This window comes from Phaeoacremonium minimum (assembly GCF_000392275.1).
Source record: "Phaeoacremonium minimum UCRPA7 unplaced genomic scaffold PA7_03_scaffold_270, whole genome shotgun sequence".
Classification (NCBI taxonomy): Eukaryota; Fungi; Ascomycota; class Sordariomycetes; order Togniniales; family Togniniaceae; genus Phaeoacremonium; species Phaeoacremonium minimum.
In genome coordinates this window covers 284,669-312,638 of record NW_006921175.1, presented here as the reverse complement: position 1 = coordinate 312,638, position 27,970 = coordinate 284,669, and the positions used below count along the sequence as shown (strand labels likewise).

General features: G+C 50.9%; 7 protein-coding genes across 7 annotated transcripts; 3 read left to right on the top strand and 4 right to left on the bottom strand.

The window, feature by feature from the left end:
- Positions 1–4,156: 4,156 nt before the first annotated feature.
- On the bottom strand, positions 4,157–5,665 carry UCRPA7_3350 (hypothetical protein; the record flags this gene model as incomplete). Its single annotated transcript, XM_007915853.1, has 1 exon — positions 4,157–5,665. The coding sequence occupies one exon, from the start codon at positions 5,663–5,665 to the stop codon at positions 4,157–4,159; it is 1,509 nt and encodes a 502-aa protein (XP_007914044.1).
- Positions 5,666–6,371: 706 nt separating this feature from the next.
- On the bottom strand, positions 6,372–8,783 carry UCRPA7_3349 (putative subtilisin-like protease protein; the record flags this gene model as incomplete). Its single annotated transcript, XM_007915934.1, has 1 exon — positions 6,372–8,783. One exon carries the CDS (start codon positions 8,781–8,783, stop codon positions 6,372–6,374), a length of 2,412 nt encoding a protein of 803 aa, XP_007914125.1.
- A 3,162-nt stretch (positions 8,784–11,945) lies between these two features.
- On the top strand, positions 11,946–12,436 carry UCRPA7_3348 (putative glyoxalase bleomycin resistance protein dioxygenase protein; the record flags this gene model as incomplete). Its single annotated transcript, XM_007915861.1, has 2 exons — positions 11,946–12,189; positions 12,264–12,436. 2 exons carry the CDS (start codon positions 11,946–11,948, stop codon positions 12,434–12,436), a joined length of 417 nt encoding a protein of 138 aa, XP_007914052.1.
- A 1,389-nt stretch (positions 12,437–13,825) lies between these two features.
- Positions 13,826–14,983, bottom strand: UCRPA7_3347 (putative cmgc cdk protein kinase protein; the record flags this gene model as incomplete). The annotated part of the gene is made up of 4 exons (XM_007915917.1): positions 13,826–13,852; positions 13,912–14,107; positions 14,189–14,854; positions 14,955–14,983. 4 exons carry the CDS (start codon positions 14,981–14,983, stop codon positions 13,826–13,828), a joined length of 918 nt encoding a protein of 305 aa, XP_007914108.1.
- A 1,097-nt stretch (positions 14,984–16,080) lies between these two features.
- Positions 16,081–19,119, top strand: UCRPA7_3346 (putative fes cip4 domain-containing protein; the record flags this gene model as incomplete). The annotated part of the gene is made up of 6 exons (XM_007915939.1): positions 16,081–16,119; positions 16,264–16,344; positions 16,415–16,500; positions 16,565–17,238; positions 17,497–18,345; positions 18,395–19,119. 6 exons carry the CDS (start codon positions 16,081–16,083, stop codon positions 19,117–19,119), a joined length of 2,454 nt encoding a protein of 817 aa, XP_007914130.1.
- A 579-nt stretch (positions 19,120–19,698) lies between these two features.
- Positions 19,699–21,792, bottom strand: UCRPA7_3345 (putative spindle assembly checkpoint component mad1 protein; the record flags this gene model as incomplete). The annotated part of the gene is made up of 1 exon (XM_007915979.1): positions 19,699–21,792. The coding sequence occupies one exon, from the start codon at positions 21,790–21,792 to the stop codon at positions 19,699–19,701; it is 2,094 nt and encodes a 697-aa protein (XP_007914170.1).
- A 2,248-nt stretch (positions 21,793–24,040) lies between these two features.
- On the top strand, positions 24,041–25,357 carry UCRPA7_3344 (putative tyrosinase protein; the record flags this gene model as incomplete). The annotated part of the gene is made up of 1 exon (XM_007915892.1): positions 24,041–25,357. One exon carries the CDS (start codon positions 24,041–24,043, stop codon positions 25,355–25,357), a length of 1,317 nt encoding a protein of 438 aa, XP_007914083.1.
- Between the last annotated feature and the right edge of the window lie 2,613 nt (positions 25,358–27,970).

Below are 27,970 nucleotides of genomic sequence, written 5' to 3'. Positions count from 1 at the left end.
TTGTACGTCTTTCAAGATCTGCAATTCTATACTCAGCGCTGCTAATCAGACCGTTACCTGCAGCATCCATTTCTCATGCACATCACAATGAGCTTAACAATGATGCACGATCGCCATCTCCTTCACTCACCACCGCCACCGCCATCTAGAGCAGAGCTATTTCATTTATACTCAGGAACCGCATTGTTCGGCAAAACATTGTCTGGCCCACTGACGTCTTCGAAGCGAGATGCGATCTGGGCTGCGGCCGTATTTCTAGGGGCAGGCACACTTGCGAGCATCGAAGCGCAGACTCCCGAACAAGCTTGGCCGCTCCGGAAACCGTGCGAAAACGATTTAGACTGGTTGAGAATGTATGACGGAAAGCGAGCGCTATGGAACATCGCGGATCTCTACCGACCGGACAGTTGTCTTCGATCGATGGTCGAAGAAGCCGCCTTTATTCACGACATGGCAGCGCCTGATCCAATGCTGAAGAAGTTGCCTCGCGAGCTCAGTAAGCTCCTCGGTCTATGCGGTGACACCAATACTCCGACCAACCCCTTCTATATCCCCGCAAATATTCTCAACAACCTCATGACGATGGAAAGTAACCAGTCAACGGTTCTTTGCTTCTACTCATTCGTCAGTCTGATGCCGTTGGAATTCAAGATTTTGGTCCAGGACAAGGATCCTTATGCTCTGACGTTAATCGCCTACTGGTTTGCTTTATTCAGCCAATATCGTGCATGGTACATGTGGAGACGGTTCACTTTGGAATGCCAGGCTATTTGCATATACCTGGAAAGGTATCATAGCAAATTAACCCACCTAGATGCCATCCTCGATATTCCAAGAAGATTGAGCGGGCTTGTTCACACAGAAATATTTTAAATATTCCAGATATGGATACGAAAGGCTAACCTGAGTGGCTTATATCAAACTGCAAAGAGATGAAGTTGTAACCTTTTAGTGACGACTATTAAGGAATACGCTCGGTTCATGTCATCACTCTGTTGTTATGCTGCGAAGACAACTGCGGCTGTTCTCCAAAGATATAAGCTATTACGAAATAGACAGACACAGAGCAATAACGAATAATTTGACGAGAGTGCCATCAGTCTGTTGGTGAAGTCGATGGTGGGACCTGTGCCTGATCTCTATAACCCCACAGTCAAGCTCACTCATGGACACACACCAACAGCCTCTTGTAGATGAGTCTGGCTAGCTTATATAGTTAGGCTAGAAAGCCTTGCAACGATTCTATTCATCTGATCAATACCGTTTTCAATCTACCTGCGATTAATTATCCTTCTTGAAATTATAATTATCCATGTCATTGTTGCCAATAAGAGAATTCGACTGATTAAAGGTATCCAGCTTCACCAACTTACTTTGTTCTCTACACCTATTCTTGAAGGAAGTGCGATTCCACTCCTCTTCATCAAATCTGAATTGCTAGGCAAATACTCATTGCCCACTTACACTCATGGCCAACGCTACAGATTCCTTTGTTTTGCCTCCATGTTCTCGATTGTTTTTCTCTCCTCTGTCGCATTGTGAGGCAACATGGATCTCTTGACCGCAACAACAGCTTGATCTGCAAGTGACTTTTCCTCAAATACTAATATTGAATTATTAGCAGACATATTACTAAAAATGAGACGAGGAGCAAACATACAGAACGTGGTCTCTTCGAGCGTTCTCCCAAAGGTTTCAGGGAATATAAAGTATACAAATGCAACTTCAAACGCTAAGAAACAACAATATGTTATGAAGAACCTCCAACTTATATTTGATAGGCCAATAGGATTAACAAATGTTGTAAAGAACTCGGCGCAACGTGCGAAAAGCTGGAATATCGCGATGCCACGAGACCTTTCATTGTAAGGCCAGAGCTCTACAAGGAAAGCTGTAGTTATGGTAAGTGGCTTTCTATTATTATGGAGCTTGAGAGTGCGGACATACTGTAAGTCAGGGTATTGAGTGCAAGACAGTAGCAAGGAGCGTACGCGAATATGAAGAAAATGCTTGCGCTTCCCGCGGCTTTGTTGGTGTAGTTAGACTTCTCTGCTGTCATGGCTTGTTCCATGCTAATAGTCCAGCAGATGAAAACCACGAGCAAACTGGTTGTACAAGCAATGTACATCTGCCGACGCTTGAATCGGCGGACTACCATCGATGCCGCGAAAGAACAGATCAAGCTCCAACAAGCAAGTGAGACGTTGATCGTTTGCTTGAAGGCAGACGACTTCTGGCCAATGATCTCGAGAAGATCACCAAGGTAATACGAGATCAAAGTCCCGCCAGACCATTGAGTGAATAGTCCAAGCATGCATGTCGTCAACAGTCTTTTGCGCATGCCTTTTGTGGCTACCACATCCAACCATGACGTCTTGGTACGCTGCATTTCGATATGAACAGTAGTTTGAATTTGTGCAATCTCGGCTCTCGAGAACTCTGAGTTGTAGTCACCTTCGGCATGGTATTTCACGAGTATTTGCAAAGCCTCTTCACTGCGATCTTTCGTGATTAGCCATCGCGGGCTCTCCGGTAAGAGAAACACGAAGCTGATTTGTATTAGTGGAGGAGCCATCTGAAGAAGAGAAGGAATTCTCCATCCCCAATTAGTGAGTATGTTATTGGTGCCGAAACAAATGCCCGCCGCACTTATTTGACCGAAGAAGTATGCAACACTAAACAATGAGGTCAAAACAGGTCGCTCTTTCGGATGGCCAAGCTCTCCAATCAACGATGAACCAGAGACAAGGCATGGAGGAATTCCGAAACCCAGAATTAAACGAGCGACGATGTACATCCCAGCTGTTGGTTGTTTCTTAATGTATGCTCCATTATGTGAACGACAGCGAGTAACTTACTATTGATGGAGAATCCTTGCACGAAGGAGCCCGCAACCATGATGCAAGACCCTCCAAAGATAGACCAGCGTCTTCCAAAATGGTCGTTGATGAATGGAATAAATGGCAGTGAGAGGATAGCACCGAGGGGATACGCGGCAGCAATGATTCCCTTCAAAGTGCCTTGGGGATGCTCAAAATCTGCAAGATAGTAATTGTCAGAACACGAATGAATGGTGCATTATCTAGTTTTGGTCTCTTACAATCTATCCACGAAGGCAAAAGTTGCATAGCATTCACCATTTGCGCATGAAACCCGGAAGTTATCTGGATACCCATGCACGTTGGAACGAGCATAAAATATAAGTAGCGTAAATTACGCTTCTTATACCACGATACTTGATCTTCGTTAGCCAGTTTGGTGACGATGGGATCTGCAGCATTCCCCGTGTTCTCGTTAACTATGCCACCGCTATGTTCCTTGAGACGGTTCATTTTAAACTGAGAGGATTGTGATCAATGTGGTATACCACAATTTGCCAGGATCGGAGGAAATGGGGAGGACGGTTAAAATTAGAAAACTCTAGTCGACGCAAAAATTCATGCTTTCAAGGATGCACATGCCTCCGGTACCCGGAGGTATTAAGCATGTTCCGGAGCAATAATACTGGGATAACATCCTTCTACACCGTTCACCGGCAATACGACGATAACGGCAACGTCTTTGGCCAATGAAATGTTCTCCAAACGAAGCCGACTTGTGAATTTGTTATGCAAGCACTAACTTGACAGCTTACGGCCAGCCATAATTGAGAACTCCGGGCTTGGCCTCGGAGCATGCTCCATGTTAAAGGTCTAACCTAAGAAACCGTTCAACGTCATCCTTAGCACCGAATGCGATGCTTTTGCAAGTCGTGATTTTATGTCATGTTTCATCGAGGATGGCCTTCAACCACGAAAAGGAAAATGCAGATCGTTCACCTTGTTGATGAAGATCATTAATTAAGGCATACGAGAAAGACTTTTAGTTGGCTTGCACAGGTGATGGTATAGATTTTGTATCATATTGCTTTGGTTATGGCAAAGCGTGGCACCTCCGATGGTCGGCGCCGAAATAGGGATGGACAATGAGATGACTTGATTTCGAAAAGCCTGTGGTCCTAATTTCAATAAGTATATAGAGCTGCCATAAGATGGCTATACGCGACGACACCGTCCGTCTCGTATTACCTGATAGCCAATAATCGGTACTATAGCTATATTCTCAACAGAATAGACTTATAATTAAAGCGTATGATAGAGGTTGTCCTGAACTTATGCTACAAAGTTCCTTGAAGATTACGCCAATTACCCGGATCATCGAGGTATGACTGCCGGAGTTGCTCAAACAGTGCATCCCACACCTTGTTGCTGTCAGGGGAGAATTGGTCGATGGCTTGCTTGAGTACACAAAATTCACCAATGCCAAACATACCACCTAGCTTGCACATATGCTTTGCGGCTTCCAGTGAAGCCTCTACTCCTCGCTTCATTCCTTTCCATTTTGTATGTGACTCCTTGTGTTTTTCCAATTGCGTCTTGATTGCTTGGAGGCAAGCATGCGCGAATGCTTCCCGTGCGACAAGCTGTTCACCATGCTGACATATCACCTCCTCTGTCGTCGCGCGGCTACTGATCAATAGCGGCTCGAAGTATGGTCGAAAAAGGACGAGCGCCTTGAGCGCCTCCTTCTGGTCTGCAATAGGCCAGCCTGAGACATCAGTCGCCGTGAAGGTTTCAAGCTCGTCTAAGCTTTTCTTCGTGTGTGCAACCGTCTCGACCAGTGATTTAAGTACAGTTTGTAGCTTACTTCTACACGAATCAAGGTTTGAAATGGTCTGAGAAAGACTGCTTAGCATTGAGTCGCAGATTTCGAGCATGCTCTCGTATGTCCGGGTCTTGTTGGTGTACTTCTCAATGGCTTGAGAACGTGAAGACTCAATGTATGAGGTGGGAAATTGGGAAGCCAGGATCCTATTGGAAATTCCGCCGAGGGCATAGCTATAACTAAGAATACTGGTCGTCGCGAGGTACTGCCCTTTCTCCTTGATGGATTCCAGGGGCATATATCGTTGTGTGAGTTTCTTTCGATGGACAGCGATTCGGTCGATCTCTTTACGATTGGCAACAAGATTCTCTTTTGCCTTCTCGATTTTGTCTTTTGTTTCTTGTATCACCTTCATTGTGTTTTTCACATCTTCCAGCGCTTCGTCTCTCTCTCTTGTTAATCTGCTGATCTCGTCCGCCTTGACTTCTTTCTTATACCCATATACTGTGACCTCATAATCGACAGATGAATTCCACTTATCTGATTCGAGGTAGTTGTAGTACCGCTTTTCACCTAGCGTCTCCGAATCGTCGTAGGAGTGCCATGTTGAATAGGCTGGACTAGACGGATTGCGCTCTATCTTTCGGATGGGATAATCCGTTGAGAATGAAAAGGTCACGGTGCTACAAGAGAACATGTGAGCTCTCTCGTAGCCACGACACTTGCGCATCTGAACGAGTTCGTACGTGTCAAGAGCGTCGACTTGATTACAAAGCTCGCCCAAACTCACATGCTCCGCAACCTCGCGCGCCTTCAGCCGCCGTAGATTGGTCTCCGAGTCCGAAATCTCTCGGTTAAAGGCTGCATCTTTGTTCTGGTACCACATCTCATCAATATCTAGAGCCGAGTGGATCCGGGAGTCCATAGCATTGTGGCCGTCTGTCTTGGGATACTTCAAATTGATGACCCTCTGTGAGCGATCCTCGAGAAATAGACTGTTCAGGAAATCTGAAATGGCCATGTGTGAGAGATAGACGCTGATGAGTTCATTCGGATCCCCAATATTCTCGAAAAAAATGATGCTTAGCTGACGGCACTCCGAACATTTTGGCCACAAGACCTGGCCTGTCCTTCATAGACTGCTCGAATTGAGACTCGGCATCCACTTTGGTGTGTAACCACGCATCAACGAGGCCTACTTGGGCAAACCTTACCGCTATGCCTATGTACTGCACGTCGATAAGCCTGGCTACTTTGTCGACTCGGTTATCGAGGTAGACACGAAGACACAGACATGGAAGACCTGGATTCCCAAGACGAACCATCTTCCCACAGAGCCTATATTTATCGCTAGGCCGGGCGCCGAGGACGAGGATGATGGCGTGCTACTCAGGGTAGCCATGGACGCTGAGGCAGGGAGCAGCGCGCTTATCTTTATTGATGCCCGGAATATGAAGGAGGTTGCCTGTGCTAAAATGCCTGTCGTCATGGGATTCAGCTTCCACGGAACTTTTGCCTCCCAGATGCAGTCATTCTCACGCTAATCATTCCTGCCTACCGCAGCGTCACCAAAGACAGGCAATTGGAGTGGCCGAGTACTAGGGAATAGACCTTAGGCTACAAGAAAAGGGTGAGGGGTTGTGTTGTTGCGCTTGATTTAATCGATAGATTTTAGCAATGTTATTCTGTCTATCGTCCTGTCGCCGTGTGTTTGTAATTCTGCTCTCTCAATAAGGGTTGGGGTAACCCGGATCACCAATATTGACCCTGATCACTGGGCTCAGCCAACTCTCGTAACCCTCCGGGTCCTCCCAATCGTATCCCCAACGCAGCGCGCGCACCAGCACGCGATAGTCCGCATTAGGCAACTGCAGAAGTGTCCCATTCGGCGCCGCAACTTCCGCCCAGTCCCATATCACTGAGTTGAATCCATATCCAATGTACAGCTCCTGGAATGGACTGTACGGCTTATCAAAACCGCCAATGTAGCTAAACAATAACCCATATGACGGTATCCCGAGAAACTCCTCGACCGGCTCCATCGGCGGCTCCGTGAGGTTGAGCGAGCGCGCTTTACAGGGGTTGAAACCATAACGTGTAGGGCGGATCTTGTAGGTCGGCGAGACGGCATCGAAGCGCACGTACTCGGATGGCTGCCGGATAACGAACTCGATCTGCGGGTCATTGTCGTCATCTTGGTCTTCGTCAGAGTCTGGCGGAGGAGCCCACGCCGGGAAGGTGAAGGTCTCAATGTCGTTGACGCGCTTGTTGATGTCCATGGCGCGAACCATTGGAATGTTGGGAATGTACTTGGGTGGAAGAGGCTTCGTTGTGATATTGAGGAGGTCGCTGAAGTCCAGGGTGGGTTGGGAATTGCGCGTATACGGGACGCCTATGTATGGTACCACGTATTCCTTGGAGTCATTATCCGTGATGGTGATGTACCCGCCGTAGATGGGCAACTTGCTGGGGTCGACGTCCGTAGTAGGTGCCCTGACAGTAGCTTTGAACGTAATACCAGCACCGGCTGACAAGGTTATGGTGTTCTGAGAAAAAGAAACTGAGGCGAAATTTGGGCTGTTGTTTTCCGCCCAGTAAAATCTCTCAGCATAGCCCCTTTCGTAGACGTTGGGCGATGCATTGACTAGTGAAGAGCCTTTATGGCCAATTGTGTAAGTCTTAGGCTTGGAAGATTTGTTCTCGATTGTAATACTTTGAGGCTCGGGTGAGGTACTGTCCCTGAGGTTCAACTGGGCGGGTGAGATGATACTGTCGTAATTGAACGCATTGTACACATTGACCAAGCCTGCTCCCTGTTGTAGAGTACCCGTGAGAAGGCCATCATAGCCAAATTGCTCGAGAGGGGTAGCCGTCGTCTGCAGACGATGCAATATATCATCGGGAGTGAGCTCGGGGTAAGCCTGCTTCAGAAGCGCATAGCAACCAGCCAGATGAGGCGTCGCCATTGATGTTCCAGAAATCACAGCGTAGCCCAGACCATCAGTGGTAGGCCAGCTGCTCAGGATAGTTCCTCCCGGAGCAGAAAGCTGAGGCTTCATGGACATCTCAACTGTAGGTCCAAATGACGAATAATAGCTGACGGTCCGAGCAGTTGGCTGCTTGGTATCGTGGACATTCTGATCCTTGAAAGTTAGAGTTGCAGCCCATCCATTGGCCTGAATGCTTGGAAGTAGCTTCTCGAATTCAGACTTCCGAAAGCGTACAAAGTCATACGGCACGTATCCCGGAGGATATAAGTTCAAGTCGGCATCGTCATCAATATACGCCCAAAAGTTCTTAAATCCAGTTTTACCCATATAATAAATCAACGATTGACTGCAGTACCCGTCCCAGTTCATGATGGCAATGACTTTGTCTGGGTCGGAAAATATTTCCGCTGCAGTATCCCATGCTGACTGATCGCAAAAGCCATCATCGCTGTCAGCAATGAACACATTGTATGTTCCCTCCAGTGGTGCGATGCGTGCATATTCAGCAACGTTGCCGTCCACATCCTCGACATTGTAAGCGGTAGGGAACGCGAGGTTGCTTGTAGAGCCGACAGATATGATTGAAGGATCCAGGGCTGGCCAGCTGGTATAGTAGGGGCCACTCTCTCCGTCATTACCGGCGGCAACCAACATCCCGATGCCTCTCTTTTTGATGGAAGCGAAGACAGATTCGAAGAGCGATGCAGTTTCCCAAGCTCTGACTCCGCCTACGGACATGCTGATCAAGTCGACACCCTCCTCGGCGGCAGCCTGAAATCCTTGGATGATGACATCGTCAGTCACGCCGCCTTCACAGCCGAGAATGCGGTACATGTAAAGTGACGCCTCTGGAGCTACTCCCACAATGCCGAAGCCGACTCCTTCAGGGTCTTGAGCGCCAATTATACCCGCAACGTGAGTGCCATGCCCTCCGTCAAGGCACTCGACAACAGGGTCTGCATCCGGCACTGGCATATTGGCTCCGGTGTAATCATCACCTACAAAGTCATAGCCACCTGCAACCTTGAAGCCTTCACCAAAACCACCACCCAGTGCTGGATGACGATAGTCTACACCGGTGTCCAGGATGGCGATCTTGACGCCTTGACCCTTGTAGCCAAGATCGTGCATGGCATCAACGCCGGTCATCTTCAGCGGTGCATTGATATCGCTAGTTCCATTAACATGGACAACTTCAACGGCTTCGCGAGAACGCAGGCGGCTTGTTACTGAAGAGGGGAAAGCTACGGGTGCACCAACAGCTTCCGGCCGCCTGTGAAAACGGTTTCGCCAAACATTCTTGACCTCTGGAAGATCGAGGAGAGCTTGGATGTTGGTGTCATTTTTTGCATCGATGGACACGCCCCAAAAGACATCCGGATTCTTGAATTCATGTCTGACTTGGTAATCGGCCACGATGTCTTGAGCCCTTTTGTGAAATTCCGCGTGTGCATCAACACGTCTAAGTCGAAGTCAGCATGTGCTACCGTGCTGTCAGAATCCGGGCTGATCCAGCTTGAAGATGTCAGATAGCAGAGCAAGCTTAGACATAGTAACCCTGCAACGTATATATGACTATGTGATGGAAAGGCCTACAGGTTACGAGTGTGAGAAGCGAGAGTACTTGCCTTTTCACGAAGGAGGCGCCACGGACTAATTCGACAATGAACCCGTAGCTTGGGCTCTCCGTGGTATTGGCTCCACGAGGTTGTAGGGCGGCCTGTGCCACAGAGCTGCTTCCAGCCAAAGCAACCACTGCTATTATGGATGAGAGCCTCATGGCGCCAGAGAAGACGGGAACGAGTATAACTGTAGATCAGGGATGGGAGGCAGGCTCCATCGATCATGACATGTTGGGCGGGAGATCTCTTATATAAAGCATATACCTCCCCTGGTCGCTCTGTAAGCTACTGGCATAAGCATAATGGAGAGATTGCCATGACACGAAATGACAATGATCTAGAGTCCAGCCATTTTGCCCTCAGTTTTGAGGGTTTCCACCACCTGCCGACTCCAGGATAATTCCTATCGACTTCATAGCTCACCTGCGGGGCAATGTCTAACGATGAAGGCATCCAGGCGGTCTCTCGGCACGAGCTAAGTGCTTGAACCCGGAAATGCCAAGCCAGACCTTCCCGAAGAAGTCTTGAGAAGCCTTACGGCGGTGCGGTAATGCGGAGATGGCTTCTAGACCCTGTTGGAGTCGTATTCGTCCCTGAACGTGCTGCACTAGCAGTCTCTTAAGATTCGCGATAAGACATCAGAGATACACCGAGAGCGAGGGCTCGTAGTTTGAAGTGGTGGGACTCGAGATGTTATGCAGACGTCAAGAAGCGTTCTCGCAACTTTTCGTAGCGATAAGGTTAAGAGCCAGGGCCCCTTGGCTATGTACGAAATGCCAAGCAAATGGTCTGACAGATGCAAGGTCACCTTCCATTCCAGAGACATGACGGCATCCCCGCTACGGTCGCATCGTATTGTTGACGTCTCTCATATAGAGGCATCCGCAACCTGGTACAATGTGGACTACACGTGTAGATATGGATAAGCTTTAAGCCTACGGGAGAGACATCGCATCTAAATCAAAGTCCTCACAAGCGAGAAACATCTTACGTGAAAGGCCGGTCCAAGTATACTGGGTAACTCATCCAGGTAGTTGTTATTTTGGGTTGGTAGGGATAGCATCGAGAACCTTGTCATAGCTTCCTCAGAGATCATCCACTTCAACGCTTCAGAGAATTCATTCTGAAGGTTGCGCTGGATGAGCTTATCTGCCCAGATAGAGAGAAAATGCGTGGGGCAACGGGAAGACGGGCCGGCCATTTTTGAATTCAGCAGAATATCAACGAGGATGAAATTGAAGTGCAGTTAATAAAGACAGAAGAGGACACGAGCGTGTTGACTTCAACGAGGATCAAGGTTGTTTGAGATGTCATTCGGGGAATAACGCAATTGGTAACTGGGATTAGAGTAAAGGATACCAACAGCTACGCGAGAATAATCCCCGAGGCCCCCCGCCCTTATCAGGTCCCCTGCTGCAGGGTTCTTTTGTGCTGCTGAATTTAGCAAACTCGCATGCTAGCGTTAACGCCAAAGGAGTTGTGTGCACCTACCTTATCTGGAGTCTGCTCGCACAGTGATGTCAGCACCGTCGTGTTGAAGCATTTGTGGTTGCTTGTAATCGAGCTATTTGACGTCGTGACATGCATCTATCTGCGTGCATACGGTCATTCCTTGAAGGTGAACGTCTTGGTAGTGTATGCAGACCGTGCTCAGAAGCCCGTTAGATACGAACGAGGGATGGATGACTGTTGTCGACGTCGTGAACGAAAATTGACGGTGAAGATACCGCGTAGCCGACCCGAAATCCCAGGACTAGTCGGGTGACAACTGACCATCGTCGCCGGCCTCCCGATTTACGGCGCCGGGGATCAACTCAACCGTACAGATGGTCCCACAAATCTGCCGGCGAGGCCCCCCATTCCATTTCGACATGCCATACTGTTATATTCAAGGAGAGCTCATCTACGGAATCGCATTTCGGGACACTGTTCGAAATTTCAAGCCATCTCGCTTGTTGCTGAAGGGAAACCGTTGCCTTTCCGCTGTTTGCTGTACGATTTTCCGATTCGGGGCTCCGCGCCGCTTCCTTCGCTCTTTTGTCGGCGGTTGGGGGCTCCGTCTCTTTCAGCTTGCCGGCCAGGCAGCAACGCCAGTTTTCCCAGTCCGCAATCTGAAGAACCAACCGGCGAATGACTCAGGACCCGAGGCGTCGCCCATAATTGCTTAGACGAGTACTAGGATGTGATAATCCTCACCGCCAAGGGAATCCATTGCTGCCAGCTCGTGACTTCGCGTTCCATTGGCGTCTGACGGGCTGGTGATTTTCGTGGATTTCTGCCTGACGAAGCCACGCCACGGACGCGGAAGCGTGTCCTGGGCCGGGCATTGCTCCTTAGCTGCATTATGCATACGAGTTCCCTCAACGGATTTATTCTTAATTCCTGAGCTGATCCTGCTCCACGGAGCTGAGGTCGGGGATCGCGTCCTCCGATCCTGACTACCAGCTAGATAGCTGAGAAGGAATGAGGCTTGGCGATTAGACTTTGGAGGTTCGAGGCTTGAGTTGGAGAGATGCTCCTGTGTATTTAAATCCGGCAGTTCTCCATGCTCTTCAGAACCCCCTCATCTATCAATCAATCATCCAATTCATCTCATCCATCTTCAATTGAACTTCATCCAATTTGGCCACCTCGGGTATTCCAATCAATTCCACACAGAATACTTTCTGCGACTACAAAGTCCATCAATATGATCGACCACACCGGAATCTGGGTCCCCGCGGCCAAGCACGCCGACACGGTCGACTTCTACATCAAGGCCCTCGCCCCGCTCGGCTACGAGAAGCGCATCTCCCACGCAAACAACCAGGCCGTCGGGTTCGGCGACGCCGCATCGCGCGCCGACTGGTGGGTCAACTCGACCGGCCTGATGGGCCTGCCCGCCGAGTCGACCCCCGCGCCGCTCAACACCCACCACGCAATGAGCGCCAAAGGTGAGTGAACCCTCTAGACGTGCTATGGTCTGTGTTGTGGACTGACTGACTGACTGACAAACAAACACGAGTAGATCGTGCTACGGTGGACGCCTTCTACAAGGCCGCCCTGGCGGCTGGCGGCAGGGACAATGGTGCGCCTGGGCTGCGGCCGCATTATCATGCCAATTACTACGCTGCGTTTGTGTATGATCCAGCTGGGAACAACATTGAGGTTGTCTGCCACAACCCGGAGATCCTTACTTAGGAGCCTGAGGTGGCATAAAGGTAAAATAAAATAAAATAAAGAATAAAAAGAATGAAAATGAACCTTTTTTTTTTGGATTATTTTTTTTCTTTGACAGAAAGACAATGAGCTGTGAGACTGTCTTTGCAAAATACAAGTATGGGTCCTGGCGTAGTGCAATCGACTCCTGTTAGTGGAACTTTTCGCCTCGATAAGCGATCAAGGCCCTGGGCATCGCTAGACAGGCGGAGAAAACAGCATCGAGAATGATATTGGTCTATCTAGCGATATTTGAGGGAATGCTATGGTTGATGTCCCCAAACGCCATTTCCCACGCCAAACCCCATCCTGTCCTGTTCAACAATTTGCCGGGGGGAACCAGCCCCGATCATGTTTTCATTTGTTTGTGATTTGTCCGTATGTTGCCGATGATCAGACAGCCGAGGTGTTCTCTTTTCGACGGGCGCGGAAGCAGGCGCCGAACACCAGCTTGAAGGGCCAAAGAAATGTCTCGAGCAGAGAGTACACAGGGCTGGATGCACCAGGAGCCTCCAAAGGCTGACCCTCCTGTCTGAAGGGCCGCGAGCGCAGCTCAATCCCAAGATCCATGGACGGAGGGGGAGTTACCGCTCCCGGAGCCGCAGAACGCGGTAGTTGATAAACGGGATGTGGCCTCTGAGGTAGGACGTGGCGGTCGAACGGCGGAGAGAGGGGATCTTCGCCGGGCTCAGCGCCGTCCCATGGGTCCCATGCATCCCACAAGCATTGCGAGTTGGTCAATACCGGTGTAGGAGGTGGAGTCAGCGGCCCGGGACCCAGCCGCGTGGGAGAAATGGGATCCCATAACTCCGGGTCCGATGATGTTGTGGACGCATAGCTGCTGGTGCTTGCTGTGGGGCTGGTTGGTTCGGGCTGTTTGGATGGTTGGTCGTCGATGTCTTTCTTTTTGAGAGTCTCTGTAGTGAGGGTAGATGACATGCTAGTCCGCCTGGGATGCGATGCCGAAGTTGGTCAGATTGCTCGATGTTGGGCTACTTTTTGTTTTTGTCTGTGGTGTTGGTGTCTGAGGCTTGTGAAGTGAGGCCAGCTCTGAGGAACATCCACAAGAGCACCATCCGGAGAGGGACATCCTTCTGCCATCTTATACTTGAGGTTGATGATGGTCTGTTAGAGATGTACCGTGGTATTATCGCTGAATTGGTCTAGACAGACGATGAAAGTGACCTGTTACGGCTGCACTAGATGCGCTCACAAAGGCACAAGCCACTTCTTCCTGAACGCCATGCATACTGACTGCAGGCTTGGCAGTGCGTTAAGAAGTGCAATAAGGAGAGTAACGCAAACGATGCTCGGAGAATCAGAAAGATCATGGTCCGTCAATAGCAGTCAATCACTGTCGCCTTCAATCGCTCACTTGAGGCAAGGGAACTCCAACGCCTGCGCCTGGTTAGCTCCGATATGATAGATGAAGCCAGTACAAAGCAAAAGCCACGCACCTTTTCAGCCGTCGCTCTGGCGCTGTCATATCTCACCAGCGCAGAAACAAGCTCGCGCCACTCCGGGTCCACGTCGGGCAAGATCTCAGCCCACTCCTTGCGCTCAAAGACTTGGTAGATTTCGAAAGGCGGCGTCTTGAAGTTCACCGCCTCCGGCCATGTCTCGCGCGTTGGCGAACCCATGGTCTTGAAGATGCTGAGAATGAGTCCGAGCTGGTTCCCGTCTTCGTGCACTGGCCGCGATTCAAAGAGGGGTTTTGGAGGGCGTTGGACGCACTCAGCTAGCATGACTCCAGCACCCCACATGTCCACCGCGCTGTCGTATGCTTTGTTGCCAAATAGGACTTCCGGTGCGCGGTAGGGGCCAGTTCCGATGTCAAGAATCTTTGCGTTGGCTGGTTCCGTGCTAACTGACAACCGGGGGTGCCATGCCGTACCGAAGTCAGAGAGATAGACCGGGCCATGAGGCGAGGCAAGCAAGAATGCGGACGGCTTGATGTCTCTGTGTATAATACCTTGGCTGTGGATATGAGAGAGGGCGTTGAAGACATCAGTGAATATATTGCAGAGTTGGGCGCCAGTGAGCGATCCTCTCTCTAAGAGAGTGGCTAACGTCAGGGGCATGTAAGGAAAGACCAAAGTGAAGCGCTGCTCCTGATCACGAAATGTCTCAAGAAGAGGTATGCACGGCTTCTTCAGCTCGGATAGAATCTTGGCTTCCCGGAAGGGATTATGTGGTTCGATATTCCTCATCTCAACGATGACTTTCAAGGCCCGGTCTCCGGAGCGGTACACCTCTGCGGTGACACCACTAGCTAGATAATGGCAATCCTGGTAGGAGCCTAACCTGATGCCATCTTCGTCACCAGCGAAGTCATTGATGTGCGGCGGAGAAGCATCGTCACCTGCTAGTTCATGAGAGCCGGCGGGCTCTTGCGAGAAGCTGAGAGTGCATGTTGCATTGTATTCATCCTACATGAAGTCAGCACGGCTCCTTGCATCCATTGAGTCGATGTACTGTGTTACAGCGTCTTGGTACTCACGCGGGAGGCAGAGTTTTGATATGCCTCATTTTCTATGGCAAAAGCGCTCTGCGTTGGAGTTGGCCTTCCTCCTGAGAGAAGCTCATCGATAGTTTTCTGACTAGCCACGTCCCAATCAGCTCCGGACCGGCTGACAGAGTCGATTTGGCGGGCATCACTCACATGTTCTGGATATGGTCATATCTCTCGGAAGCTGTGAGTAAGCTCCTCCAATCCTGCTGGTCTGCCATCTGCCCGCCTAAGCAGCGTTCGTGCCAGACTTGCTATCACCAAGGTACTGCAAGAAGCTGAGACATGAAGTTTGAGCAACAACGACAACGAGGTGCCGTAGCTGTGCTGTTGCAGAAGAAGAGCCTCCTGGGGACTGTGATAGATGCTAGAGCCGGCCACGCATTCCTGAAGGCTTTGTTACATGCATAAATCTGATAGCTGACTAAGCCCGTACACATAATATGTTATGCTGGGGCGCGAAGGGCTTTTGGGCTTTTGAGCAGGTGGAAGTCTCACGGAAAATTCGGTGTTTGGCTTGAAGAGGCCAAACTCGAACAATCATGAGCAAGGCAAGTCATGCAAACGAATTGTGTCACCTGTTGACCTGGGAAGCATCCTATCTCATAGCTGCATAGAACAAGGATGGAGCTGTTAAGTTTTAACGTTAAATAACTGCTAGGCTCCTAGGGAGCTCTAGGGAGCTCTCTCTGTGGCGTGCGCCAAGCAGCAACTGACAGTCCCCTACCCGTTGCGTTGCAATTAGCTCTTCAGCGCCGAAGTACGGTATGGGAGAACCCCACAGCTCCGTTTCTGTGGTAAGACAGCCACCCCATTTATTGCACAAATCCCGCTAACGGAGCCGAGGATCGCATCCGCATTTGAGCTGGCCTGGAATTGGAATTGGACCTGGAACTCCCTCCACTCTCCTCAACCCACGCCAAAAACATCACCACCCGACCACCTCCCACCTCCGCCAACCCTCACTATCTCTCCGCTGTTGTATACGTAGATTTCCCTTCTGTCGCCATCGTTGTCGCTTCTTCGGCGCCTGTTCGGTGACCGGAATTGCTATGCGCTTAGATCGAGACTAGAGCTTTTCCTTCCTTTCCTGCTACCAATCCGCTACATACATACGATGGACGATCTCTCCCGCGCCGAGTACCCGGCGATGCTGGTAAGCTGCTGTCTCCGCCTTGCAATCCGCACCACCCAACCACTGCAACCGGCCGCTGCGGTCTGCCCGGTCATCGCATCAGCATCGTCACGATCAGACGGCTAACCATATTCTTCTTTGTCATGTGTTTAGGCGAGCCTGCAGCCGACCCAAGCAGTCCTGGCCCTCAACGAACGAGTCAAACGCATCGGCAGGATCAACTCGGAAATCGCAGAATGGCTTCAGGTATGCCAATGCGCCGGGGCAGCGGACCTGCGACCTCGACAGACAGTGATGCTAAACAGTGGCTATCTAGGAACGCCGAAGAGTCGAGGAGCAATACGTAGCTGGGCTGAGGAAGCTGCTGCTGTACAAGGTGCCCAATGCGCAATCCGAGCTTGGGTATGCCTACCGCCAAATCTTCGTCTGCCACGCTGGCCAAATGCTAATTGGAGTCTTGCTGCAGCGTCTTTCAAACACCATGGGACAAGGTCCTGCAATCCACCGATTCCATCGCCGCCTCTCACCATCTGTTCGCTCAGCGTGTCGAGAAGGATGTCGAGCACGCCCTGCGCAACTTCCAGAACCGCAAGGAGATGCAGAACATGCACACCATCTCGGCGAACCTGGCCACCATGGCGAGGGAGCTCGAGGAAGCGCAGGACAGGGCTGATAAGCTCACCAAGAAGGGCGGCAAGGCCAACACAATGAAGATGGACACCGCTACCGCCAAGCTCGAATCGGCCTCCCAGCAATGGGAGTCGCAAGCGCCCTTCATCTTTGAGACACTTCAGGCCCTTGACGAGCAGCGCTGCAACCATCTGCGCGATGTCCTTACGCAGCTCCAGACGCACGAGGTTGACCATACCGATCGGCTTAGAGCAACCGCCAACGAAGTCCTCACGACGGTGCTTGAAGTCAGCACGCCACGAGAGATTGAGAACTTTGCACAGCGGACTACGGCTGGCCGGCCCAAGCTGGAGCCGCGGAGAACAGCAACAACGGAACGGGCCTCCGTAAGCAGGCAATCAAGCACTGTGCCTCCACCACCGGCTGCGTCGCTAGCCCCGCCGCCATCCGCCCCTTCACTGCACGAGGACGATCAGAGTGACCACTCTGGTCCTGTCGCAGAGAAACCAGGTATGTAATCATATGAGTGTTGCACCTCTTCGTTGCGAATCCGCCACCTAATGAGCATGATAGAATCTAAATTACGAAGCCGCATTGGCACGATGCTCGGTCGACGAAGGCAGAGTATACATGGTGGTTTTGGGCAACTTTCACCCCAGAAGGGACACGGCCCCTTCGCTCGGGGTCTATCGAGCAGTCACGGGCGGTCTATATCACCGCGCGCTTCCTCGCAAAACCTTGCCGAGTCGGGCAGACTGTCATCTCTAGCCGAGACTCCGGACTCACCGCAAGCGCCTCGCACGTCTACAGGCAGGGAGCAGACACCTCATGATGCGACCACGAACGGTGTTGCGGCTAGCGAGACCATGAACGACATCGCTCCAGTTCGATCATCGTCTAATGTGTTGAATGGCGCGACAGCGGAAGAGATATTCGATGCCCCGCCACCTCCGGGTCCGCCTCCGTCCCAGCAACCCAAGGACACGGAGCCGACCAAGGACGCCGAAGGCTTCACTGTTCCGCCTCCCTCCAACGATCCAATCTCACAGGCTCAGAAAGACGCAGCTGCCGAGGCTGGCGAGGAGCATGACCAGCTGTTCAAGCTCAACATTCAAAATAGTCCGATAGGTGAGGAAGACCCTGATGCTAAGCAAGCTGCATTGTCAAGTGTCGCCAACACTCTGAACACCATGGCGATGCCGTCTCGTAAGACAGGTACGATTCGTGGGCGACGAGATGTCAGGAACACGATATATGTACCGGCCAATACTCCTCTTTCGTTCCCCGAGAGCTCCACTCTATCTGTTGGGGAGCAGACGCAAGCGCTTCCTCCATCTCCGGCATTGCCTGCGGGCATTAGTAGTGGAAGCTCCAGGCCTTCAGCCGTACAGGCTCTCGCCAGCGAGGCGAGCATTGCTGGTACGAGCGACACACAATCCGTCCGGAGTGCCACAAGCTTGGGTAGTATGATACACGCCAAGCATCCGGATATGAGCGGCCCAGGCTTGAACAGCAGCATCGTGGAGACCGTGTCAGCCACTTTCGAAGAGGGCGTTTTGAAGTCGGTCAAGATTGGTGGTGAGATTGCCTTCACTTATAATGGCGATGGCTCTACAGGTAAGCTTCCCGTAATTGACGATACGTCATTTTCGCTAACGCCCCGCAGCACGCGAGACCATCCGCATCAACAACTTCCCTGCGTTGGAGGTTATCGGCCCCAACCGGATTTTTGTTTCCAACACTTCGTCCGAAGATGAATTTACGCTAGATTTGAGCCACCTCCCTTCCAGGGTGGCTACACCGGGCTTCACATACCGCATCCATGCGGAAGACCCAACATCAGACCTATCAAGCCACTGCCCATTGCTTATAAATCCTGCCTGGAAGCCTCAGGGCGATAAACTGGGCCTTCTCTTGCAATACAAGCTTAATCCAGATAGCAACCTTCCGAAGCCCGTGGTGCTCAAAAACTTGGTGTTCATTGCTACATATGAGAATGCACGAGCCAGCGGTGTTCAAACCAAGCCTTCTGGTACACATTTGAAAGACAAACATCTTGTATACTGGCGTTTGGGCGACGTCACACTGTCCGGCAGCAGCGATTGGACAAAGATTGTCTGTCGAGTCATCGGTGCCGAGAACGCAGAGCCTCGGCCGGGTCATATCGAGGCTCGCTGGGAGTATGCCCCTTCGGCTGACGAAGCTGGAAGCGGCATCTCTGTCAGCCGGAAGACTGAAAGCAAGGGTAAGGGAATAGCCACCGAAGACGACGACGATCCCTTCGCAGACGACAGCGCCCTAGCGTCGCCGCGCACAACCGACGAGGGCGTGTCGTGGTCAGAGGTGCCGCTCCAAAGGAAGATTGTCAGCGGGCGATACGAAGCGAGGTGAGGCGAGGCGAGATTGTTTCACGGAGCATGGTTTTAAGATTGGGACAGCATTGGGAGGATGAATCTACGAGACGTGCTTATCATTTTTTATCTAAGAGTTGGATCTCCCCTACACGCCCCACGGCATGGGAAGAAAAGACCGATGGACATTGCATTCGAATGCATGATGCATATACTACTTACTGTATCTACCTATCTGTTCACATAGTGTGCCTACCGACCTAACCACCTAGCGGGGCGGCTGCACTCTCCAATATTTTTTGTTTGTATAGCAGGCGCCGGGCGGATGTTTGACTAGGACAGCCGCCAGATGGGCAGAATTTAGTTGTAGCTATCACTTCTTACAAGCTCTTGTGATCGTGTGTTGCACAGATTTACTAGTATTACTATGCGGCTATCAGTCCTCCGATATGCCATGCTAGATCTCAAAGGCTCGTAGTGAAGCATGAGTGAACACCGATTCTATTATTTTCCATGTGCGCCAAGCCGCCGCCCCTATTGAGTACACTAGGTCCAAGCTCAGCAATCATGATATCTTGATCTCGTCGCCCAAACAAAAAGGCCCTATTCCTCACCACCCTCACGACGCCGGCGGGGCGCCCGCAGCCGTCTGCTCGTCAAAGAACTCGAGCGTCAGACTCGCCAGGAAGCCGGGGATGCACTCCTTCTCGCGCACCCAGTACTTTATATTGTCGCCGATGCGCTGGGCGAACGCGCTGCGGGGCCCGCCGCCGACCTTCATGGTGCCCTTCTCGCCGTCAAAGACGATGCTGTTCTCGTGCTCGTCGGTCCGCGACGGGTGGTAGATGCTCTCGACGCGCATCTTGCCGTTGGGCATAAACGTGACGTGCCACCCCAGCGCCGAGAAGACGGCCTCCTTGAACTCGGCCGACTTGCGCGACCACACTTCCTTGAGGCGCTGTGCGGATTTCTTGGCCGAGGCCGTCTCGCGCTTCGCCTCTTCGATTTCGCCCTGCGCGGCGATGAGGCTGGACACAGGCACGACGGGGTATGTCGCGGGGCTGCCCTGGATCTGAGCGAGGAGCTCTCTGTTCTCGGTCTTGAGAGCCTTGAGGGTCTCCGTCTTGATTGCCTCGAAGTCTGAGGTAGGGTTCGAGCGAAGAGAGAGGATGCGCACTTCACCCGACTTCTTGGCCGCGGCGAGCTGCTCCTGGGCGACGGAGAGCTCCTTTTGTGCCAGACGATGCTTAGACTGTAGCGAGGCTATCTCCTCTTGTAGCTTGCGGTTTTTGCGGGCCAGTTGGCCGAGCTGTTCATGCTCTTCAGAATCGTCTGTGCGAGAGCGCTTGCTGCCGACTGCGGGTTGCGCAGGGCTTGCTGACGATGACTCGAGAGAAGATAACTCCGAATGCAATTTCTGCACCTCTTCTTTGTATTTGTCGACGAGGTCTTCCAGCTCTTGCACCCGCTTTGCCTTCTGCTCGTCGAAGTTTTCTGGCTGGAAGGTGATATCCTCCGCATCGAATGTCTTCAACTGAGCGCGGAGATATTCCACTTCCTTGACGGCCAGGGCACGTTGTCGATCCAGTCGCGCGCGTGCTTTGTCTGCTGAGCCGACAGTGCCAGTTGTCTTGAGTTTCTCAATTTGACTTGCGAGCTCATTCTTCTCGTCTTCGAGTGTCTTGATGATGGCATCTCGTTCTGATATCTCTGGCTGCAAGGCGCCAAGCTGCTCCGTAAGGGTCGCAGAGTTGTAGCGCTCCTGGACAAGCGCTCTGGCAACTGCCTCTGGCGAGTCAAACTCTGCATCGCCTGTGGTGGCTTCATTCTTGAGATAAGCAGCCCAGGCAAGACGCTCGTCTTCCAACCTTTGTCGCTGCCGCCTCTCTTCCGCAAGCTCGTCTTGTAGAGACTCGGCGACCTCAAGCTTCCGCCGAAGCGATGCCTTCTCCTCTTCCACAATTTCCACTGCTTTGTGGACTTGGCGCAGATGCTTCAACTCAACCAGTTGTTCACGATTGGTCGCCTCCAATGTGCGAATATGTGTAACCTGGTCGGACAGCTCTCTCCGAATCACTGCCATCGTCTCCGCATCGCCTGTCTGGGCCTTCAGTCTCAAAACTTCAGCCTCAAGATTGCCAACGACAGTTTCCTTTTCCGCCAATTGCTTTTGTGTCTTTTGTAGGACATGTTCTCTTTGCTGTCCTTCCTCCTCAAGCTCTTGGGTTGTTCTCTGTGCGGCTGTGATCTGACTCTGCAAGTCGAGGACTTTCCTCTCAGCCATTCGCGCAGCCTCCTCTTTTGCCGCATTCAGATCTTCGAGCTGATCTTTCAGCAGTCGAGCTTCGTCTTCTGCTTCTCTTGCCCGTTTATCCAGCTCTCGCTTCTGGTTCTCCTTTTCCGATCGCAGTTCAGCCAGTTCGTTTTGCAGCCGCTCCACCGCCCTCGACGCTTGCGCACTGTCCGACTCGGCAGTCTGCTTCTTCTTGAAGTCCTCCTCAGCGCGGCGCTGCGCGTCTCGGAGCTCGGTCTCGTGCTGCAGGCGCGCCATCTCCTTCTCCGCGTCGTTGTTATTGATGGTGTAGCGCAGGGTGCCGATCTCAGCTTTGAGCTCCTCGATCCGCTTCCGCTGCGTCTCGTAGTCCTCTGCGTCGGGCGGCGCGAGGTTTTCCTTACTAGACTCTCGCGAGATGGCCCGCTGCGAGGGCGTCATGGTGCTTTGGCGACTGGACGGTCGGGGGGGATTCATGCCGGAGGATTCGCCTGTAAAGAGGTTGTATGAGGGCTGGGTGCTAGTGCCTCGAATTGCATTCAGCTACGCGATATATCAGTCACATCGTATCTTCATCAAGCTGAACCTGAGATATAGAGCTTGAAGGATCCAGTACTCACTCGCGATTCTCGCAGTGAGGTCTGTGGCCGGGGCAAGCCACTTCCACTGCTTGCGCGAAGCCGACTGCTTCCTCCGTTTAGGGACTCGCGCCGGCCACCACCGCCGGAGGGCGGGTCGCTGCCCTGTCCTTGGGGCGTGTGGGCTCTCATCGTTGCTCGGTGAAGATCGTAAACGCGTGTTCGGGTACTGGGCCGCGATCGCGTAGCCGCTATTGAGGCGCCCAAAACAGCGGGGTCACGTGTGCTTGTTTGGCGGTCGTAGCGCTGTTGTAGGCGGTGTCTGACGGCCTGGAAGCTAAGACCAAGCCGTAGCCAGCTGACTTCCAAGTTGAATTCGTAAGTGTCAACAGTGCCCATTTTAAGCAAATATATAGATACGAAATATTTCAAAATGTTCGAAGACACTCGATATGAGAAATGTGACCCTAACTATATATATCTTCTTTCAATACGCAATCACTTCGTTGAGCTACAAAGAACGTCAATGTGTCCCCAGTTGCTTTTCAACTGTCTTTGTTCTTTGAACTCCGAAAAGCTCCACTATATACCCGTGAGCTTGTGTCAACGACGACTGATGTAGAGTATTTGAGATGAAAGCTCCGTCTTTATTACCTGTTGAAGTCTCAGGTATAAATGGCAATTTGTCAATGTTCTCGAATCTGTACGAGTTGAACTGTCTTACAGCGAAAACTATAATTCAATCATCGCTTTCTCTTTACGTGCGCCTCGAGCTTAGGCACTCAGATAGAACTGCTATGAGTCAACAAAGTTGCAATTTGCCTCTCACGATGTCTCAACTCCTGCACCGAATTCTGCTCCTCGCCTCCTGCTTATCTGAACATATCTTCTCGTTTAGACGTCTCAGTTCTCAGATACGTGTACTATGCATCTGAGAATGGCAGTGCCGCGTGGCGCTAGTTGTATTGCTTCTTTGCCCACCGACCGGGTTGACTCTCGCTGAATTCTGCTGCCGCCGACTCTTCAGATCATGTACCACGGAGGCGATCCTCGGGTAGACTTTCTGAATACATGAGAAATGCACTGCAAGCTACTCCCACGATCCACGCTCCTGTTCCGGAAACGGCTTACCGGTTCAGCCCTGTAGCGGAGAAGCTAAGCTCTGAGACATTCCACGTTCATCTAGGCCCGTGCCATTCAATCTGTGTTGCTTATGTGGCTGCCGTTGAGTCCTCCGGTTGGCAGTGTTCATGAGACACGGCGGGACCGGTATGTTGGTTACATGAAGCTACGGAAAGATGGCTGGCTTTGGCTGAGCTGAAGAGGGGGAAGTAATGTGCGTTGGAGTGCGGTGTGGTGGTATCACCCAGCAATGTCAGCGGAGTTAGAGCTGAAGCATTACACTTAGTGAGGATATAGAGTATATCAACGGGATCAACTTGCTGGGTTTGAATTGCTTGGTGAACAAAGTTCTCAGCTCTTCAGCTTGATCCTAAAATCTGACACACTTTTCTCCTGAAGACCACTCAGCATGGCACCTACAATTCCTTCCCCAACACCTATCGTGGGTGCTGAAACCGAAGGAGGAAAGCCAAGTCAGCGCCTTCCTGTCGACGTGTTTCAGAAGAACTACCCATTTGCCTTTGCTCTATATGTACAAGCGCTCGCTGCCTGGCAACGCAATGGCAGTGAAGATTTTGATAAAGACAATGTCAACGGCACAAGCTACTTCCAGATCACGGGCAAGTGAAACCTATCCTATCCAATCTTGAACAGAGAGTTACTCATGCTTTTTAGGTGTTCACGGTGTTCCATATATTCCATGGCAACAAGATCCCACTCAAGGCACTGTACAAGGCGTTGGATATTGTACTCATCGAAGTGTTTTGTTTATGCCTTGGCATAGGCCGTACCTTATGCTTTATGAGGTAATTCCCAGGTAACTTGTTAGGAGATCAGAGATGTTGACTTTAGAAGCAAATCATCTATGCGTATGCTCAAGAAATCGCAAACAATGCGACTGGATCCGCCGCTGAGGCTTACCAGCAGGCTTTGCCATACGTTCGACTCCCGTAAGTTCTCCGCTTCTCGGATGCTTCCACTTCATTAACATGTCTAATAGCTACTGGGATTGGGCCAGCGACCCCCATCTTCCACCTGTTGTGATGTCCCCGGACATCACGCTCACGATTCCGGGCACCTCGTCCGGAAGCCAAGATACTCTGTATCTCGACCACAATCCCTTATACTCGTACAAGTTCACTTCTCAGTATGCCATAGATCTCTTGCAGAAGGAGTTGAACTGGGACACTACAGACGCCTGGCAGGAGTCCAAGCGCTGCCCGGATGCCGATGGGAAGAGCAACCAGGAAATAGCCAATGTGCAAGTGGGAACCTTCCACGCGTTCAAGTTGCAGACGTTTCAGGCACTCACCGCAATCAATGACTTTGATCAGTTCACTTGTCAGGCCTGGAGACACAATGAAGGACCTCAAGCATACAACTCTGTGGAGGGAATGCATAACAACATCCACAACTACACCGGCACGAACGACACGGTTCTGTACGACAACAATACCAAGCTTACTGGGAATATGACCGATGTACAGGCCAGCTCATTCGACCCAGTATTCTGGCTTCATCACGTCAACTGCGATAGGATCACAGCTCTCTGGCAGGCGCTCAATCCTGACTGCATAATCAATGAGTGGCCCTCCTTGAACGACCGCTACGTTGCCAAAGAGGGAACAGTCGAAGGCGGGCAGTCCAACCTCGAGCCGTGGCACAAAACCGCTCAGCACTCGGTGTCTGACTACTACATTGCCAATGACACCAAGGAGCTCACGAGTACTTTCCTCGGCGGCTACTATTACCCGGAGACACCATTGGAATACATCCAGGATCCGGTCCAGATGAAGGCATACACTACTCAGAAAATTTACGAACTGTATGCGCCGGCGAACCTCCTTCCTCCTGCACTTCGCGACAGTAAGGGTGGGTTTAAAGCTCAACCCCCGGCTGAGAACATTCCCGCTGGCGTTGGCGCCAACCCCCAAGAAAGCGTCCGCCACTGGCAAGTCTTCCTGAGAGTGAAGAACTTTGCTCTCACGGGCACTTGGGCGGTGCACATCTTCCTCGGCGAGCTGCCGGACGCAACTGAGGAATGGTTCCTCTCCGAGAACCGTGTCGGAACGGTCACCATGCTCTCCAACCGTTCCAAGAAACATTGTGAGAACTGTGCTTCTCAGGAAGCAAGTGGCATCCTCGTTACAGGAACAGTGCCGTTGAACGAAGCCTTGGAAAAGCGGGGCGTGGATGTTGAGAATGAGGATGCTGTTGTTGCGTTCCTACAGAAGGAGTTGTCGTGGAGAGCTGTTAAAGTGAGCTTTTTATCGAAACTACCGTACAATCATACCAAAGCAAGCTAACTCACATTTCAGGATACGGTCAACGTGCCACTGACCGACCACCTTGCCCTCACTGTGGGAGTCTCAGCTCAGAGTGTGTCAATCCCTCAGTCAGGCAATGAAATGCCGGAATGGGGGGGGAGTCGTGTCTACCCAGAGGCAACGGCGGATAAGGATTACGGACTGAGTGATAGCAATCGGGGGGATCTTCAGATTTAAAAAGCATCTCCATTTTTCCTTCTTTCAAACAGATTGGACCACGTCTCTTAAATGCCTGAATACAGACTGGGGTCAAAAATCACTCAATGATCGATGATAAAGCCTCAGGCACACTCTTAACTCTACAAGCTGATAACTTGAAAAAGGTTGATTATCTGTGTGCTCTCTGATGTAGAGTAAAATGCTCCCCGAATCTTGCCCTCGCCCACTTCTTTCTTCGTAAGTAGGCCGATGCTGCTGCTGCTTTAACCTATGTAGCGGGTTTGTAGCGGGTGCATGGTGGGTATGCTTGGTGTGTTGACTATGGTGTTGTTTGGGAGCCTTAATCTACTATCCTACCTAGGTTGATATAAAGTCAAAAATAGAATCAAACCTTATAGTTTATAGAGGTTCGTTTCTAGATACTCTAATATTTTAGATATCCACTTTCTTACCTTTAATTGTCTTTTATATAGCTTATTAACTATCTTCTAAAGTTATATATATACAAGATTTAGTAGATCTAAACAAGCTGATGACTCATGATAGAAAAGTAAGCCACTTTTCTGCCTCTAACTTCTATATCTTGATATTTACTAAGCTTATAATAAGGTAAAACTTCCGTCCCGTCCTTTTCTGCACATCCCGCAGCAACCTATTCTACTGCTACCCAGATCTCATCATCTACAATACGTCAGCAGTGCGGATCAGCAACAACCAATCCCGCCCGCACATCACCGTCCTATACCTGCTTACTACCTACAAATACGTGACTTTAGCAGGCTCGCAGCACATACTCGCACATATTCCCGATCCTAAGCATCATCTTTAGCTTATCATGGAATCTCAAACAAGACGAAGAGTGTCGACACCAGCCACTGAAGTTGACGGCATCGCTGAACAACCCAATCCCGACGTTTTGGACGACGCCACTTTGCTGCAAAAAGCCAAGACGCGAGCACTCCTTCTCTACGACGAGCTGCCAGCATGGGCGCAGGACAACGAACACATTCTCTCTGGGTGGAAGCCCGAAACGAATTCGTACTGGGAATCTATCAAGAGCATGGTGTACATCCACAACGAAACTGGCAACATATATACCCATCTCTTCGCGGCCATCTGGATGATCGCGCTGGGCACATGGTGGAGTTTTCACATTAAAAACCAGTACCCAGCTACCAACTCTGACGACGAAATTGTTTTTTCCCTATTCTTCCTAGGTGGGACGGTCTGCTATCTTCTTTCGACAACCTATCATGTCCTGTCCAATCACTCACATAGTACGCATCTCTTCTGCCTCAAGCTCGACTTCGTAGGCATCCTCACTGTCACCGCTGGGTGCTTCCCACCAGGGCTCTGGTATACTTTCCCTTGTGCTCCGCGTGAAACAAAATTTACTTGGATTACCGTGAGTACCTACTCTTATCTCATCTAGGACTTGTCTTCTTTCTTCCAAAATATTAGAGTGGGCGAACAAGCTAGCTTAGATAGCTGATCAATCCGGGGCAGGTCGACCTTATCGCTCAGTTTCTCGCCGCCATGCTCGCCCTCTTCAACAGATCCTTCCAGGCCCCCAAGATGCGACCACTACGTGGAACTGTCTTTTCCATCATGGCATCTTCTGCATTCTACCCGATCATCATCAAGGTCTTTCAAGTTGGCTGGGCGCGTGCTGACGCTGAGTACGGAGCTTCATACTACGCCTTGACCATTCTCATCTATCTATGCTCAGTGACTATCTACGCGGTAAGTGTCTTTGAGCCTCTCTTGCTGCATCAAACACCTGCTGGCTCAAGAAAGTCTGGACCTTGCTAATGTTTTGTGGTTATGATGAAACAGGTGCGACTGACAGAGTCGTGGAAACCCGGAGCGTTTGACATATGGGGCCATTCGCATCAGATATTCCACGTCGGGATGGCAATTGGACTGACAGTTCACTTCTACGCATTCATCACGGCTATAGACCACTTCTATGTCGTGAAGCAAGGTAAATGTCCTGACTAAGTTGACTTTTGGGATAACCACGAAGACGCACTGGTTACGGGATATCTTTCGTTGAGTAGGGCTGCTCTCGGTAGCACCTCCTCTGTGTAATGGGGTCATTCACGATACCGTGCTGGCTCTTGAACTTCCATTATCTCCTGCCTCTCATCCTGCCTCTTAGAATCAACAATCAGGAAAAGAATGAAGCGGCGGTACAATTGTCCTAAACTATGAACTGCGTCTTTCCTCATAGATATCTTGGGAGTCTAATTCCACGTTAATATTGGTACATGAACATGATAGAATTATTTCTCCTTGTGGAACCGTGGGGATGAAGCTGACGGATGGTGCTATCGGGTTTCAGTCAATGAAAGGTTGGGCATCTTGATTTCGATTCTTCACTTAAATCTGGTCACTTTAGAGAATGAAGGTCCTTCCTACTGGCCTTATCCA